This window comes from Centrocercus urophasianus, unplaced genomic scaffold (genome assembly GCF_019232065.1).
Source record: "Centrocercus urophasianus isolate 14NV4802_14NV808 unplaced genomic scaffold, USGS_Curo_1.0 seq_12, whole genome shotgun sequence".
NCBI classification, from domain to species: domain Eukaryota; kingdom Metazoa; phylum Chordata; class Aves; order Galliformes; family Phasianidae; genus Centrocercus; species Centrocercus urophasianus.
This window is the reverse complement of record NW_024884364.1, coordinates 60016265-60035206: the sequence shown is the minus strand read 5'-3', so window position 1 is coordinate 60035206 and position 18942 is coordinate 60016265. Positions and strand designations below refer to the sequence as shown.

Below are 18942 nucleotides of genomic sequence, written 5' to 3'. Positions count from 1 at the left end.
TGAATAGGCTTGTTAGCTGGAGCTAACAAACTTTTTATTTATTTATTTATTTATTTATTTATTTATTTTTGAGTCGTTTGATCTCTGAACACCCCATTCCTCTTTACATGTGGAATAGGAGAAACATTGAAGGCAGTGCTTTATTGTTCACTGGTGGTGTGGCCTTGTACTCATTCCCTCAGGGCCTGTCTATACCTAATATTGGGAGAAAATTGGCCAGCCTCAGCCATAAACCTTCCAGGGAAAAGATCTGAGGATCAAGTATGGACTTTGCCCTCTTGAGCAGCCAGGAAAGCAGAGCCCAGGTAACATTGGGTATCACACAGGAGGGCATCTGATGCAATTGCAGCTCACCTGAAAACTCTGAGGACTTTGGGCCATTCCCTCTGACAAGTGTGAGGTGTCCCTGCGCATCTACCTGCAACATAATAGCACTGTACAGTTAAAGCTCTCAGTAAATCTTAAACAAAACAGTAAATAAATTGTCAGGCTAAGGCCATACATCTTACTGTCCTCAGCACTTTTCCCTGCCCCAGCAAAATAATGGGAGACAAAAACTAAAGTTAAAAACATTACACAGCATGAGAGTATAAAGTATGTCTTTAGGTGTCTGAGCAGTAGTGGCTCCTTACAGTGAGAATGACCAGATCTAAAACTAAAGTCTGTAGGAATTAGGGTTAGGGTTATCACAAGTTTTAAAACGTTCAAACTAGGGAATTTGTTTGCTTCTCGCTCTTCCCAATTTAATAACTATCTAAACTAACTGAAAAATCTGCCTGAGGCTACAGTAAATATTGGACTGAAATGCCTTTATTCTTTATATCTCCTGGAAATAACAGGAAAATCCAAAGCACTCAAGTAGTCCTCCAGTGCCTGAGATAATTTCTGCTGTATGTGATTTGCAATATTATTAGAGTTGGATGATGTTTGTTTACTAAGTCCGTATGTAGACGCCTTGAAGAGCAGCTGGATTTTGACAGCAGCTTCAGTTCCATGACTGTCCAAATGGACAGGGTTTCCATAGGAAGTTCTTCCCTTAAGTTTGAAAACCTTTTCTGTAAGTACCTGAATACAGATTGACATTAATTTGAAAATTCTGATGTGGGCTTTCTAAATAGCTAGGTCTTTATTTATGACCAGATTTAGTTATAATCTAGTTTCCGATTAGTTTGTCAGCCATAAACTTTCTACCTTTATTGAACTTCAACTCAATGTAATATATTTTTCCATCTCATATTTCAGGCTGCTGGTTATTAATTTGTGTGGGTGCTTTATCTTACTTCACCCATTTAAAATGGCCACAGTGCCTGCAGGCACAGCTCAGCTGGCAGTAACAAGTATGGATTGCCATTCATAAATGGGCCATGGCTGTGGGAAGTGGGGTGCGAAAGGAGAGACAGCAAACTGCTCCCAGTAGCAAGGAGCAGACACACAGAGGCAAAAAGGCATTTTTTTTAAACACTTTGTATTTCAGGATCACTTTGGTAGTCTGTTGCATACACACTTTGTGTGTTTTTATAGTGAGTCATTAAGTATTAAATAAACTTCACGAAAAGCTGTTGCTAGCTAGGAGCAGCAGTCCTTTGCACGGACCAGTAAGCTGCCACTTACAGCAACATATGTCAGAAGCACATATGGTCCCTGCTGCACCAGATTTCCTCCAGGCACAAACACTTGTGAGAGGGCATGTTGGGCAACCCTCCCCTCCCTGTGCCCTCCTCGTCCCACAGATCTGGCACATTTGTTCATCACTTCTTGCTATAAATCTGTCTTGAGATACATAAACAACAGCAATAGTCCTGTTACAAAAAGCAGAATGGTTCCTTAAAACAAAAATGTTATGTTACTATCCTGCATTTGTTCACTGTGGGGATGAATGGCTGTCTGCATGGCAATTTAAGTTAAAGCTATCTTTCCAGTTAAAGAAACAAACAACAACAAATGTTCAAATCTGAATATAGGTGAAATTGTTCTCCTAATCAGTATATGCTGCTTTTTAATGAAATAGTATTTAGACTCTGCTGACATCTTTTTTTTTTTTTTTTTTTTTAATAAAAACATAATGCAAAAAATGGCAAAGCTTCACTGATAAGCCTTCTTCCTAGTGTCTTTATCACATTCCTATAATATTACTTACAGGTGTCTAGGAATACAAACCACTCCTTTGCACAGCTATATTACAGCCATCAGTATTCTTTGGGGCTTAAAACAGAGTTATTTCCATATGTTGTGCTGTAGCATGTTAGGATGTCTCTCCCTGAGCTCTAAGTCTTCATAGACTGTGTTAGTGTCATCTGCATTGGAACCAAAGTTAATAATGTATCTGAACACAAAACTGGATGTGCACAGGAACAGCTGACACTGGAGTCATGGTGTACTTCAAGACTGCTTTGATTTGCTTCTATTTGTTACTTTGCTTCTTTTTGCTCAAATGGAAAAAGACATGAACTGAAATTCTGCAGAAGCTGGCGTTTTTGGTTCCCCTTGTAGTGCAGGTGCGTGAGTTGGCACTTGTTTCTAAGCCACTTCTAAAGAAAAGTCTTGGCTCATAGTGAATATATCAAATTATTAAATTTGATAATAGACTTAAAATATGCATAATATCTAACTCCCACACAGGCATATGTGCAAGGCCATTGAGTTTTAGCATCAGGCTACCTCTTGCCATGATAGACAGCACAGAAGCACCATAGCCCCATTCCCGTGTAACCAAAGGAAAATTCCTTATGCAGGCTCTTCCAAAGATGGAAATGATCACCCTTGTGTGTTGAAGAAGCTTCAGTGTGTGTAGAGTGGGCAACACGCAATATCTTCATGTGGGTAGAGCTGGGTGTTGAAGAGCTTGGTAATGTTGAAGGACAAACAGACAGCCTTTCCCATTACCATTCCTGGGAAGTGCTGCTCCCTGACATCCCACCAAGGCTCTCCATCCTCCTACAGATGAAAAACCTTACGTTACCAATACCAAGTGATTGAATGACTGAAGGATTAGGCAGAAATCCTTCAATTACTCCACTTTTCAAATGAAGGAACAGAGAGTATGATAAACCCTGCTTATAAAGGAGATGAACTCAAGCTTATTAGATAAACTGCAGGCAGACAGAGCAGAGCAGTTTGCCATATTAATTGAAAGGCAGTGGAAAGAAAGCTGCTGTTGACTTGTTACAGCCTGTAAGAACTGCACAGAATTGCAATTGTCTGTAATTGGGTTTGCCAGGAGATGGCAAGAAAAGGCATAAGCCTAGTAGCTGTGGACATGAAAGAACAGACTTGTCTCTAGCTGCAGCATTGGCCATTGACTAGACTGCTTCCAGTGCTCAACTGAAATGAGTAAATATAAGGTTGAAACGAAGCGTGATTCATTTCAGTTTGTGAAGAATTACTAGCAATCTTACAAAGTACCTGTCTTTAACCTCCAGTACAGAGGGATGGTATCTTCATCTGCTGACGTGTAGATGCTCCACTGCTGTGCTGCAGGTTCTGGAACTTATAAACAGTTCTTCCAAGAACTGTTTCAGGGAAGGGACTGGAAACAAGATATATGCAATCTGCCTGTCATTTACATAATGGTAAAAGCATCTGAATTAACCAATTAGTGCATTTAAAGCTTTATGGAAACACTCTGTCAGTTTCAAAAATTCCTTCAGTTTTCATAATAAATGAGTTCATTTCCTTTCACGAAATGACGTTTGAAAGAAATTTTACCGTTGTTAAAGGAAATATCTTTTGAAGACATCTGCAACTTGTACTTTGTGGATACTAAGAATGTACACTTTGCATTCACTACATGCAGCTACATTTTATGTTAGGTAATATCTTTTTTCTTCCTTTTTTTGGAAAACATTATTCTTAATTTGAAGAGCATGTACATTTCTTTGTACTTAACCATGGAACATTTCTCAGACCATTCCAGGCCACTTAATTTCCTGTCAACTTTACCTAGTGGGTCGAATTTCTTGTGATATTTACTGGGTCAAAAGAATGGCTTGGTGAGTTCTCAGCTGCTCTAGCTGCCACACCAGCTTGCTGAGCCATGTGCTGTGTGATTGGAGCAGTCTTCTGGCTTTAGGTCTGCTGAATTTAAGTGTCATCACTGGATTTTTTCTGTGCACAGCTAATATAAAGCAGAAGGGATTTTTTTATCCCTGCTCCCAGCCAGAGGATGGTTTTCCTTGGCTGTTCATAGTGGCTGTTTGCATAACCTCCTCACCAATTATTTGAAAAATTATTTGAGAATCAAGAGAATGTTTTCTTCCAAACCCAATGTTTTCATGCCTTTCTTGGAATTCTATGCCAATACCACCCTGTATTTTCATATGACATTCTCATCAACAACCTTATTCCCAGTAATGTTCACTATTGTCTAGTATTGTGAAAAGATGTTAGTTTATGACTTGGCTTACTGCTTTGAAAATATGGTGTGTGGCAACATGTGAAAGATTAATAAAAATATTAGCTAACTTTTAAACCGAACTGTAGAAGTTACCAAAGGAAGATCTCCACTGGGCAACCTCATTCTGCCTGCAAGAAACAGTCCTTGAGGTACTTCATCTCACTGTTTTTGAGGGTTTTTTCCCTCTTGGATACAGATTTAGGAGGGGATCATAAGAAACAAATTATCCAGCTAGATGGCAGAAATTCTAATATTTCCTTCTACGACAGTGCAGCTCCATGAAACAGAAGGACATTCAACAGTCCTGCTTGTTGCTTTTGCTAGGTTTTCCTGTGGGGTTGTGAGGGCTTGATTACTATCAGAGTTTCGTGGTGATCCTGCTAGTGAAGGATAACCATGAGAACATTCATGTGATGAGTTTTGTCTATGCTCATAACAGCTCATGAGCTTTGACTTCTCCTCCTTCTAGATGCTGTGCAAAATTGTCTTCTACATAGAACTTTCAACATGCCAGCAATGCATACTGGGGTTAGTAACATTTCAAAATGTCACGGTGAATTCATGGCTCTTTGCTAACCAACAGGAAATGCAATCAAGAAAAGCCAAGGCTCTCTTTACCTGGGCTAAGATACTGCTTTGACTATATGAACTAAGTGTGGAAGTTTATGGCATTTCTGTTTTTCTTTTGCAGGTGCAGGGGCTACCTCTGGCATTTCAGCCATTTTCCCAAGCACCTCTGGCACAAGTACCTTCTCACCTTACCAGCATGCTCACAAAGGTAAGAAGACATTCATGGATTTAATGTGGCAGCTGTTGGTCTCAAAAATAGTATCAGCAAAAGTGCGACTGAACTGATGGTATCTGTTGTGAATTTCATTGCCACTCTTTCCAGATTTCTCAGATGGCTATTAAAAACAATTCAGAATTAATTTTTATTTCTTGGCTAATCAATAGTGCTGCTCTAGGAGGATGGACTTAAAATGCACTTGGACATTAGTGGGCAGTACCAGCAATTAATTAGCACATTATTTGTGGTGATACAGATAGGGCACTGTGCCTCAGCAAAGCCTCATTTAGAATGGTGGCAAAAAAATGGACTAAAGCCAGTCTCTTACCCAACTGTTCTAAACTGTTCTCTACTATGATTATTAAGTTTTTAAAATGTTTGAACAGAGTACATGTAACAGGAAGCATGCAGTTAATGAGGTACAGACCACACTGATCTTCCTGGTCGTTTTGTCTGTAAACAAGATCCTGAAGATCATGTTTTCAGAAAAATTTTTCTCCTGCCTTTTAGTATACCTGACATTTTCTGCATTCTTTCACGAGTTTTTGATTCTGACCTGTCCATCCAGATTCTGCTTCAGTCTTTCTGCATATCTTATTTTAAATTCACCCTGCAGCCATGCTGTGTTTTAAGTCTATTAAAAAAAATTAGTTATTCCACAAGTACATTGTGTTCTCCCTTACTGCAAAGATTTTGAGGCAGTCAGAGATATCAGTGGACCTTTTATCTCTCAGCCCATTTTGTGGAGATTTTTTGATTTAGTATTTTTTGTTTGTTTTTCTTTCTTTTAAGTACTATTTCACTAGTTCACTGTTAGGAACACTGCTACTCCTGCATACATACAATTTCTTGTATTATTAGCAGATAATACCATCCCCGGTATCTTTCCTGTATCTTTGTATAGTCATCTGATCACATATTTTTGAGTATGTGTATTTTTGAATATGAATATGAATGAATACTATTAAGCTGTTCTTGCAGCCTAAGTCACAATTTTGAAAATTATTAGATAGTTCCCCTTTGAGAAGTAGCATTTAGTTTTGCAATGCTTAAACAAGACTCAGATCAACAAAATGAGAGTGCAGATTCTAATAGTAGTGTGGACTGAGAACTGTTAACTATTCTTTGGTCTGAAGAGTTGATTATTTACAAAAATACTTCTTTGTTTTTCCAGCAGACCTTTCAGGACAAGGACATCTGGCTACAGCTCTGATAATTGCAATGTCTACCATATTCATAATGGCAATTGCCATTGTCCTCATCATAATGTTTTACATTGTGAAAACCAAACCTTCTGCTCAAGGTAATTGTTCAGCACAACAAGTCTTTTGCTGCAAATGCTATTTTAGATAGCTTCTAAGAATAATTATTGTTATTTTTACATTCTAGCCTGTTGCAAGAGCCACTCAGTAAAAAATGTTGAAGCTCAGGCTAATACACAAGAAGAGAAGAAAGAAGTACAAGGTATAAGTTGCTTTAGTTTTACATTTTCTATCCAAGATGCCATTGGGCTTAAGTATTCATGTTACATTTCTCTTAATTACAATTCCCTCATTCAATGTCTATTTACAAAATAATTACGTACATCGGTTGATCTGAAAGTAATGCCTCCTATTTATTTCCATGGAAACTGCAGCAGATACAAAGAGCACAAAAACACTACTTGATAGAGCAAATTCTCAACTACAAAATACTCTTTTTCAACATAGTCACCACCATTAGCTATGCATTTTCACCAGCAATGAGCAAGAGCCTGCGTATTGTGCTTGTAAAAATCTTCACCCGTGGAAATGACCCACTGTTTCACAGTTGCTACGGTGGCATTGTTGCTAGAAGATTGTTGCTCATACAGTTCATCTTTCATCGGCCCATACAGATAGAAGCCAGCAGGCACCAAACCTAGACTATATGGTGGGTGTTGTGGGACAGTCCAGCCAGGATTTGTAATGTGCTCCATGGTCTTCAAACTGATGTGCGGCCTGGTGCTATTGTGTTTCAAGAGAAATTTTGTCTTCTTCTCTGGCCTGATGTTGGAAGTTAGAATCAGTGTCACGATGTAGCAGTCAGAGTTGATGGTTTGTCCAGGTTTTTAGAAAATCCAAAAAAACCACTCCTTTCCTATCGCAAAAGATACTGCATGTTTCTTTACCTGCTGAAAGCTGCATCTTGAACTTTTTCTTCAGTGGGGGATTCACATGTTCCCACTATGTGGACTATCATTTTTATTCTGGCTCATAATGGTGACTGCATGTCTCGTCACTGGTAATGAAGCAGTCCAGGAAACTGTCACCTTCTGCCCAGTATTGATTGGTTCAGTAGGTCCTGACAAACTTGCATACAGTGTTCTTTCAGTTACTGTATAAGCATCAGTGGGACCAACCTGGTGCAAACTTTGCAATATTCCAGTATTGCCATCATTGTTTCCAAAACCTTGAAACTGATACTCAGCTCCAAAGACAGTTCCCTGGTCATAATCCACCAATTAATGCTGATGAGCTGATTGAGATGCTCTTCATTTTGTGGTGTGACAGCTGTGCATGACCATCCAGAACATGGTTTGCTTTTTACATCACTGTCAGCATTGCTGAAATGCACCACCTGTCACCTCACTGTGCTCACTGTGTGGTCTCTGTAAACTTTCAGCAAGTGTTGATGAATGTCAGTGGGTGCCATTTTTTCTGCATGGAGGAATTCATTGACACCCCTTTGTTTCATCTGCATTTCTATGTCAGATGCTGTTGTGTCAGAGTACCCCTCTGCTGCCACCTGTCACACAGCAACAATATGTAATGGATTTTGGCAGGAAGGTTCAGCTTCTTTTGCCATACCACCAACATCCGCCTCTTGATACTGTGGGCCAACATCGTAAAATAGGAGGCATTATTTTTGGAGCATCCCTCTTGTAATAGTATTTGTATTTCCAGAATGTCATTTAATCCTCTGATAGCAATTCAAAAAGTAGCAGAGAGATTTCCATTTGCAGCAAGGTTGCCAGCTAAGGTAGCTCCTCAGACAAAACACCAGTTGGAATACCCATTTCCAATGTAAATTTTTCTAATTGTTTATCTGCAGATAATGTTGTGATATTCTCTGAGAAAGAAGAGTTTGAAAAACTTACAGCAACTCCAGCTAAGGCTGCTAAAAGGTAGGTAAAAAAAAAGATGCTTTCAATTTTGACTGAAGTAGGAAAAGGGTAGAGTCACCATTTATCCTGGTGCAGAGAAATTCATGAAGAACAAAGTAGAAGTAGTTTTCTAGTCTGGTAGATCAAGGAAAAATGTGTCAATGAAAGAGCTGCAGGGGTTAGTTTCTGGAAGAAGTGACCAAGGCCGCCATGCATTGAAACATTACCTTGAGCACCATGTGCTCTGGGTTGTAGCCCACAGAGATTCTGTGCTGAATTACAGAACTCCACTGAGGCAAACACTATCCTCAGTGGGAAGTCCTTCTATGGAAGGATTCTTGCAAGATAAGCATGATTGTGCAACTTGGTGAGCATTGCACATATATCCTCAGAAGATGAATGCAGTTACATTCACAGGATTTCAGGGGAATAAAAAATGGAAAACATTTTTATTCCATTACTCTGGGATAGCAGAAAGGAAATCATTGGAGTCAAACCACGAGAGACTTCACTAATACAACCTTATCCTTCATTTTACAGTGAAAACGATGCATCTTCTGAGAATGAACGACTTCTAAGTCGTAGCATGGATAGTGATGAAGAAGCTGCAGTTGACAAACAAGGGACACCAGAGAGATGCTTGTTATCTTTAGTGCATTTGGCCAGAGATAAATCTTCTACAAGCAATAAATCAACAGGGGTAAGGCAATTGTGAGATTTCAAATTTGAAAGTTGCTTTCTGTGTTTTTATTGGTGGTGATGGTGGGTTTTTTTTTTTGTTTTTTTTTCTTTTTTTCTAAAGAAAACAAGATACAAACTATAAAAAAATGCACTATCACACAGATAGAACTAATCCACAAAATACAAGAGAGTTTCTTCTGACAGTTTTATTACTGACTCTCATTTGCATAATGGCACATGAAATTCCTTGAATATTGAAGAGCGTGTCTGTGTAGATGTATTAATACTCTTCAGGGTTGAAAAACACATTTGCTATAAAAGAAGTAACTCTGCTTTTTTGCACTGTATGTTTCACAGTCTAAAGAAAGAAAAAGAAAACAGCAACCCCCCAGTATAGTTAATGCTAATATAACTAACCCCAAAGCTACTTTGACAACAGAAAATCAGACAGAAAAATAATTGGACAGTGGGGCTGAAGTCACACAGTAGCATAGCATCTGCCTGTGTTGACTCAGGGGCATGGCTATTTCTATGCCTTTGAATTTTCAGCGATATCTGAAGTTGTGTTCAGTGGGTTGTTTTTGTGTGTATGTGTGTGTATGTGTGTGTGTGTGTGTGTGTGTGCGTGTAACTTCCAAAAACACATATGTGCTTAAGAACACTCCTGTGCTCCTAAGGACGATGTAAATGCACGGTTTGTTTTGCTGTGGAAGGCCCTCATTTCTTCCTGCTGAATCTGTATTGCTCAGGGCAGTTTATCTCACTTAGGCTACTCAAAGCAGGGTTAGGCACTCCCTTACCCACACAATGTTTAGTTTATATTAAGATGAATCTGCCCTTAAAAAGAAAGCATTTGCTCTGACATTTTGTATGTTTTTAGAACTTCAGAAACAATTTTAAAAATAGCAATATCTAGGACAAAATGGTATCATTAATCTAAGAACTGCAGGGATTGGAAGGGAACTCTGGAGATTGTTGAGTTTTGCTAAAGCAGATTTCCTACAGCAAGTCACACAGGAAAGCGTCCAGGCAGTGCTCTGTCACCTCCAAAGGAAAGAAGCTCTTTCTCATGTTCATGTGGAACTTCCTGTGTTCCAGTTAGTGCCTGTTGCCCCTTGTTCTGTCACCACCAAATACAGCTTGGCCCCATCCACTTGACACCCATCTGTTAGATATTTATAAGCACCGATCAAATTTCCCCTCAGTCCTCTTTTCTCCAGGCTGAAGAGTCTCAGGTCTCTCAGCCTTTCCTCATGAGGGAGATGCTATGTTGTGAAGAATAAAAAAGGTTTGAAATTGCATCTTGTTTGCATGTTTTACTTTGCTGGGATGGTTCTCAGATTTTCTAAAAAAGCTCATTTTTCAGCTGAAGCCAGACACACGAAGTCTCAGCCTAAGAAAGATGTTTTTTCTGTGTGTAGTTAGTTAGTCAGACTATCTGAAAATAACTTAATACTCTAACATTCCTATTTTAAAATTCAGTTTTATGAGGTCTCTGTAAAAATCCAACATTATCACACTTCTGTATGCCCTTGCTTAGAATTACATTATATAAGTTAGGCAAGTAGGAACTCAGAACATTTAATAAGAAACAGCTTGCCTTTTAAGGACTATACATAGTAGTTACATTCTCCTGAGCAATTTAGGTATCTCATAAGTACATCTGAAACTTGAGCTTTTCTCTCAGAGCTACTGTCATTACATACTGCTAATGAGCGGAGGCCTGCTAACAAGGCTGAAGACAAAGTTGTCAATGAAAGTGCAGATTACATCAAGATTCCCCAGCCCATACCTAAGATTTCACATCTAAGCCAGTTGCCAGAAGTTAGAAAAGCGGTAATTTGCTTGAGGCTAGAGACTGAATAGCATTTCTAGTACTAGAAAGAGTATTAAGTAGCTTTTTGAGAGGGGTAAAGAAAGTCGAAGACCTGCTCTTATCAAACGCTGCTCTGGTTAAATCAAAAACCATTATGCAAGGTGCTACCACATGGAGGATCACCAAACCCAAATCCACCTGCTTGCTTCCATCAAAAGCTTTAAAAATTTCCCATCTTCTGGCTCAAGCAAAAAGATCATCCTGAGTAATTTTGCTTCTGCTTGAAATTCTTTACCCTCATTCCTTGTTCTAAAAATGAAGAGAGAATGAAAATAGGCACCTATTCATTGTCTTATATGAATTTTAACAAATTCCTTTAAAAGAAATTTTTCTGTTTATAAGCGTCTGAAACAGCTTATCAAATGTACATCAGGATCCCAAAGATTAGCATGTGTAAACTGTACCCAGAATTTGTGAATAAGTCAATGTCTGTATTGCATTTCCCTGTAAAATGGCATACTGTGAAACAGGCATTGGGTGGAGCAGCCAGTTGGTTGTCTCCAGCTGCAAGTCTATTAATCCAAGTAATTGATGTGTCCTGCCACTTACAGTCCAAATAAAATGAGAAAAATCTTCCTAAAACAAAACAAAACAAATCAACCAAACAAACAAATTTTAAAAAAACAATAGTGAAAATAATAGAGCTTTTTTCATCCTGGTTTGCAGTGAAAAGTGGTGAATTTGTAGAGATAATGCTGGAATCCTATCAAAATGACAGCTTTTCAAAGAACTCAGTCCTAATGAAAGCTGGCAGAGAGATGACAATTCCAGCCCCTGAGAACTCCTGACATTTTGACATTTATTTTCAATCCACGTTGAATTGAAGGCCAAACCTTGAGAATATTTTGGCTAAATGAAACTACATCAAAATGTCCATTTTCAGCTTAGAAGATGTCAAGTTTTCAGTTTGACACTCTTTCTTGTCAAAAATGATGACAGCACCCTCGACCTTAAATTTTCCCTGTCTAAATTGCTACTGATTTTTTGTCTCTCTATAAAATCTTTCAGATTCACACAAGTAATGTATTGTGGAAGCAAATATCTAATTAATCAGCGATGCAGTAAGCAGTTTTATGCCAAAAGACAGAAAAGGTGATCCCCTCTAAAGTTCTCTTACACTGTTGAATGAAGGCAATTTCAGTCTGATTTCCAATTTACTTGGAAATCCTTTGCATTTTTTCCGTGTGACATTGAATTTGTCCTCATTATCTGGAGTTTCCTTCAGTCTGAAAGGGAAACAAAACACAGAAGCACTTAGAGTAGAAAAGACACTATCTAAAAGAAGAACAGATTGAAAGAAAGTTCTCAAGCAGTGGTAAGCCAAAGCAGAAACTTTTACTTTTTGCTGCATTGTTGCATCCTCTTCCATCAGTCTTCAAAAATGACCCTTGAGGACATGATGTGATAATCTCTTGAGCCATGAAAGAAGGGTCTCCCAGAGGTTTTGTACTACCGTGTGCCATTTGTTTACTCTCATGACCAAAAAAATAATGCAACAAATCTCTTCTCTTTTAGATTCAAAGTCGAAGGAAAAAGATACTTGATGTGTATGCTAACGTATGTGACGTTGCAGAAGGTGAGTATACAGAACTTGTGCCTCTTGTAAAAGCACAAAATTAAATCACAGTTGTTTGCTGTAAAATGTAAATCCCTCTATTTTCCTATGGAAAGGACAGTTTCATGGAAAGAAAGTGCAAATCTGGAAAAAGCTCCTGGGGGCAGATTTGTTGCCGTCTGGCGTGAAGCACTATGTCGCCCTGATTCCAAAGCTGCTCAGGTTGGGGTTTGTGCACCACAGCTGCTCTCCAGATGGAGAGATGCAAGAGTAATGTGGACATCCACAAGGACCAAACTGCAGAGAACTTTCCTTTTCACCTAAAGGAAATGTGTTTATCTGTTTAATTGCATGGATAAAAGGCATAAGTTGGGTCCACATACGAAAGTGTGATTTGTGGAGGGTCAGGATTGTGTTTCAGACAAAAGTCTTGACCTACTCTGCTTCTCTAAGAGCTGTCCCACTTCTCATGACAATAAGCAGAGTTTCCAAGTAGGCCAGCATTGTCCATGTTAACCCACTTTATCACTTGGCTAGCTGGAGTGTTTCAGCAGAAGATACACGAACTAATGTTCATGCAGTACAGAGGACGTGACTGCATTTACCTTTTTTTGTCTCACATACTTTGTGTGCACACACGTGAACAAGTTTTCTGTGATTCAGGGAGCACTATCTCCCATCAAATTACTGCTGTTGTATGTGAAGCAGGAAAACTACAGAAGCAAAAGACTGTTTTCAGAAACAGTGTACAAAACTACAGTGATCAGCAGTGCAAACAAAAACTGTGTGAGAAGGAATAACTTTTTCCTCACAGAATGAAACTTATAAATAATCTCTAGAGATTCAGTGTTAGCAGTGACAAGTGAACATTTGCAGGGACTTTTATGCTTGCAAGCATCTGGTGTCTTTGCTGCACCTCACTCTTTGCATTCCTACAAGGGAACTTTCAATTACAGTGATGTTACAGCAGCTGCTGTTGAAGGAGTCAGGGAAGGGTCAGAGCTCTTGACTCAAATGCTGTGCTGGACATGCAGAGGTGTATTCATGGAGCCACTCATGAGGGATATGTTTCCAATACACTCCTCATAGCAAGTGAATTGTTGCAGGAGGGGGCAGTACCATAGGAATGCACACAGCCCGTTTAGTACTTCTTCCCCAGCAAACTTTTTACTCTAATTATTCTGTGAATGTTGTAGCCTGTTGTTTCCAGGTGAGATATGGAGCTAAACATACCTATCGTGAACTCACACTTGAAGATTTTAGCTGTGCCTGTTGCTAATAGTATTTTAAGAAATTCTTTGAACAGCCAAGAGTTGTACACAGAGCTGTCTGACCAGAACCCTTCATGTTGCAGGCCTGAGCCCTACGGAGCTGCCGTTTGACTGCTTGGAGAAGACCAGCCGAATGCTCAGTTCAACATACAACACCGAGAAGGCCATAGTGAAAACGTGGCGTCACCTTGCTGAGAGCTTCGGGTTGAAGAGGGACGAAATTGGTGGCATGACAGATGGCATGCAGCTGTTTGACCGCATCAGCACAGCAGGCTACAGCATCCCAGAACTGCTCACCAAACTGGTACAAATTGAGCGGTTGGATGCTGTCGAGTCTCTGTGTGCAGATATCCTGGAGTGGGCACAAGCAATGCCTGCTCCTGAACCAGCAGTGACTTCCTGATGGGCCTGGCTGGGGCCTGTGCTCCCACAACACCTCTGAGAACAATGATCCCAGCCAGCAGCATGTTGGAGACTTTGGATAAGAGACCATTTCTTCTACATAATCACTCCTGGTAACCAATGGGAAGCTTTTCTCTTTTACTTCTACGAAAATGAAGTTATACATCTACCAAAACAAGAACAGAATTCTCCCAAGAAGCTTGGTATGAAACAGGTGGTGAAACAAAAAAATTATGTTAAACAGTTACTGACAATAAGCAGACACAAAAACATGAATTCTGCAGCCTGTTTTTGAGTACATGTGCAGATATGCCTGCTGCTGCCCTTCCTGCCTGGTTTGCAAGCTGTTGAGTTGCTCGCCGGAGATGGCTTTATCTCTTGGGGCTTTGGTCAACCATTGGTCTAGCAGTTACAGTCAAAAATGGCACCACAGCCACAGTATCCATTAATACACATTAGGCACCTACATTTCTATCAGCTCTAACACATTTAATATTTAACCAGTTTCATTTTCTATATTCCCTATGGGTTTATTAAATCTAAAAGTATGTGCATAGGTGTATATACACAGTCCTCAGATAAACTAATTATAGTATATGAAAAAAAGCTCCAAGATAATTTACAGATGGAAGCGCTTCTAAACGCTGTATATAATGCATGTAAATGCACTCGTGGTCCATACCCTCATTTCAGAAGTTGTAAATTCAAACTGCACACTCTGCAGAAAAACCAGTTGGCTAAGGGCAGTGTGAGTTGGCAGTGATCCCTCACAAGTGCAGAGGAGAGCAACAAGTTTTTCTCTTCCTTACCAGAAAAAAAAAAGCAATGCAAAAACTGCACAAACAACTTGACTTTCCAATAGTGACGTCTGTATGTCAATATTTCAAGCAGAGGAATATTCAGACAACAGTTGGGCATGTGCGACGCTGAGAGCAAAAACAGTAGATTTCTTTAGATAGTTGGAAAGTACAGAAACAAGTGGCTTTGAAATGCTGTGCTCCAGTGCATGTAAAACATGGCATCATAGAATCATCAAGGTTGGAGAAGACTTCTAAGATCATCTAGTCCAACCATTCACTTACCATCAATACTTCCCCACTAAATCATCTCCCTGGGCAGCATGTTCCAGTGTTTCACCACTCTTTCAGAGAAGAAATCTTTCCTAACATCAAACCTGAAATGTGAGCACAGACCCCACAGATGGAAATTAGCTCTTCTGGAAGGTAAAGAATCAAAAACCACAACAAAAATCCCATTATTTGTTCCTGTTAGCTACTCTGATTTTCTTTGTCAAAACGTTTGTGAACTTGTTTAGATCCCAATCCAGAAGGTGATGCCAAATCTCTGCCCTTAATTTGTAGCTAAAATTAGCAATGACTGATTTCAGTGTTTAATCACTAAATGGAGAGTACCATCGCTTACCAACCTACACTTTTTCAATTCCAAATTGCTTGACCAAAAAAAATTTTGTGAGAAAAAATATTAACTCTAACTCTGACATTGGTAACCAGCATTCCATTAATTCCATTAATAACCAGATCGTATCTATCATAGTATCATAATTGTGCTGAACACTTAGTATCACCCTTTAACATCTGTATTTACTGATCTTTTCAGCACTTCATCTGTATTGCAGAGGAAGTACATACTGCAACATAAAACCTCTCCTCGCTGTTCTTTCACCATTTCTTCAGTATCGTTAACTCACTCTTTGTTAATTTGCATGTGCTAAATCTGAGGAGAATTTTGACTTTTCTTATAAAGGAAGATGCAAACTGCATTTATTTGAATATTTAACTGGCTAACTGATGTTTAATTTATGGATGGGATTCTTGCTATCTTGAAATCAATAACAAATTAGTACAGACTTCAACAGGCTTCAGTAAGATTCTGGGGTTTGCTGACAGCTCTGCAATCTTCAACAAGATTTCCAAGACCCTACATTTGCAGATTCAGTCTATTGCTACTAAAAAAAGGAAAAAAAATAGAATGGGAGGATTCTACTTCTCTTGTGCCAGTGTATAACTGCAGTGTTATTCAGTTGACTATCCCCATTATTTCATGTTTCATTTAATAGTACGCACCACTCGTTTGTTTAAAAGAAGCCAAAAGAATCCTCTTTTGTACATTTGTTGGGCCTTAAAAAGTGAGGGTCTTGAAATCAATGGTGCCAATGTGAACACAGACTATTTAACATTATTTTATATAGTATACAGTATTTTTATTGTTACACAAAAGATGTACAGGAACAAAAAAATCCTGTATATCTTGCCAAACCTTACTTTCTAATAATTTTGTTTAATGCTGTACATATAACTTATTATATTGTAAAATATGAACATAAAATATGTTAATAAAGAGGTCAAACACAGTAGTATTATCTTTTTTATATTATTCTATTTTTAATTCATATATTGCCTTATAAATGTGCAATTAAATAAATTAGCCAGGGGCTAACAGCACATTCCTGTGGTATGGGAGCACCGAGGTAACATGCATGAAGGAATCTTTGCATTCCCACATCGTACTGCTTGTCTGCACTGCACTTTGAGAAGTTTTGAAGCAAAGACCACTCTTCCTTTCTCAATAGTTTTGGTTCAATATTTCACCTCCAATGTACAAAGCAAAGTCCAGGTTCCTTAGAGAATCAGAATGAAAGTTATTATATATATATAGCAAGAGGTGGTACAGACTGCGAGAATAATGAGTAATCCCACAATAGCAATACTCTCTAAGTAACATTTTCATTGTATTCTAATTCAAAATTAGAAGTTCTATGAAGCATTATCAGAGACTTTACCTGGAAGCTTTTACTGCATGGCAGAACAACTGTATTCATCCAGTCCTATGCTTGCACAGTGCAGACCACTAAGAGAACTGCAGCATCTATAGAAACCGTCACTGAGCTACATCTCCCCCTGGCAGTGATGATTAAGCTGAGACTGTCAAAATATCTCAAACAAATTAAACATTTTTCTAAAAGGAATCAACACAGTTCTGCTTAAAAAACAGTTTGGTGCTTTGTTTACTCAGGTTCATTTCTGGTTTCAGTATGATGAATACATTCTTGTTCTGCCAACTATTAAAGGAGAGAAAGACTCCAGAAACTGCAACAAAAGCTTGGAGTTTGCCAGACAGCCAGGAGAAAATGATGTTTGGAGTTTCACCTAGCTGTTTTTTCACTCCCTGCGCTGCACATGTAGGAGTTAGAGCAGCATGTGCTGCTCCTGCTGAAGATGCAGACATCTGAAGGGCCTGACCATTCTTGGCTTCAACGCACTTACTAAACTATACTAACTAAAAAGAGAAGGTTTGGCTTCTGTACTTTAACTTGACAAAGCGCAAACTTGGATCTGGGTAAAACACCCATGTTCTTTCACTGCATAATTAAACGAAAAGATGGTCTTCTACAATAGAGTGACAGCATCAGTAGACAAAAGGAAGGCAGCTGATGTTGTCTACCTGGAATTCCGCAACGCTTTTTACATGGTCCCACACCACATCCCTACCTCTAAATTGTAGAGAGATGGATTTGAAGACTGTACTACTTGATTGATAAAGAACTGGTTGCATGGTTGTAGCCAGAGGGTTGTTGTCAATGGCTCTATGTACATGTAGAAGCTAGTCATAAGCAGTGTCCTCCAGGGGCCCTCTCCAACATCTTCATCAATGACACAGATGAGGAGATTGAGTGTACCCTCAGCAAGTTCGCTGATGACACCCAAGCTGAGTGGTGCAGTTGACATAACAGAAGGAAAGAGATGACATCAAGAGGGATCTGGATGTACTTGAGAAACAGGAACATGAAAAACTAATGAGATTTAGCAAGGCCAAGTACAAGGCACTGCCCTCAGGTCAAGGCAATCACAGACACAAGTACAGACTGGGAGAAAAACTCATTGGGAGCAGCCCTGCAGAGAAGGTCTTGAGTGTTCAGATGGACAGAAAGCTGAACATGAACCCATAGCATGCTCTTCCAGCCCAGAAGGCCAAGGATATGCTGGGATGGCCAGCAGACAGAGGAAGGTTGTTGTCTCCCTCTACTTTGTCCTTGTGAGGCTCCATCTGGAGTACTGCACCCAGGCCTGGGGCCCCCAGCACAGGAGGTATGTGGAGCTGTTGGAGCAGGTCTTGAGACAGCCACAAAGATGCTCTTTGGCTGCAGAACTTCTGGTACAAAGAAAGATTGAAGAAGCTGGCTCGTTTAGCCTGGAGGAGGCTCTGGGGAGAACTCATGGCAGCATTCCAGTACTTAAAGTGAGATTGACTTCTTCCACAGTCTGGCAGTGGTAGAACAAGGGGGAAATGGTTTTAAACTGAAAGAGAAAAAAATAGACGTTACAAAGAAATTCTTTACTAGTGGGCAGTGAGGCACTGGCACAGCTGCCCAGAGAAGCTGTGGTGCCCCATCCCTGCAGGCACTGAAGGCCAGGTTGGATGGGGCTCTGGGCAACCTGAGCTGGTGGGGGGCAGCCCTGCCCATGGCAGGGGTTGGGGCTGGGTGAGCTGTGAGGTCCCTTCCAGCCCAAACTATTCTGTGATTTTATGAAAACAAGAAAATGTAATAGTTAAATGACTATAAGAGAGATACTCTGGGATGTCATTCTTTGTGTCAGTTTTTTCCATTTTGCTTCAATTTTTCCTTCTTGTATAGTGCTTCCAGCACACTGGGATACACCTGTGCAAGTGCAGGTGTCTGCAGTGAGATTCATCCTCTACTAAAGAGAATTTTAAGATGAGAGAACTAAAGAGCACAGTAAGCTCCACTGTAAACATTTATTCCATAGATGCCAAAGGTTAAATGAGTTCCACCCCACCCCAGGTGATCAGTATATTTCAGTTCTCACTATTTC

At 39.6% G+C, this 18942-nt stretch overlaps 1 protein-coding gene across 4 annotated transcripts in view; it reads left to right on the top strand.

Moving 5' to 3' along the window:
* The window catches only part of EDAR (ectodysplasin A receptor), a 71765-nt gene extending 55372 nt beyond the window's left edge, over window positions 1-16393 (top strand). For 3 of the 4 annotated variants that reach the window (XM_042810276.1, XM_042810274.1, XM_042810277.1), the window contains 7 exons: window positions 5085-5171; window positions 6355-6483; window positions 6570-6644; window positions 8253-8325; window positions 8845-9004; window positions 12377-12437; window positions 13771-16393. In XM_042810276.1, coding sequence (XP_042666210.1) covers window positions 5085-5171; window positions 6355-6483; window positions 6570-6644; window positions 8253-8325; window positions 8845-9004; window positions 12377-12437; window positions 13771-14090 — 905 coding nt within the window. In that variant the 3' untranslated portion in view covers window positions 14091-16393. The remainder of the gene's footprint in view (window positions 1-5084; window positions 5172-6354; window positions 6484-6569; window positions 6645-8252; window positions 8326-8844; window positions 9005-12376; window positions 12438-13770) is intronic. The other variant, XM_042810275.1, reaches the window with a different exon arrangement.
* Window positions 16394-18942: the final 2549 nt, after the last annotated feature.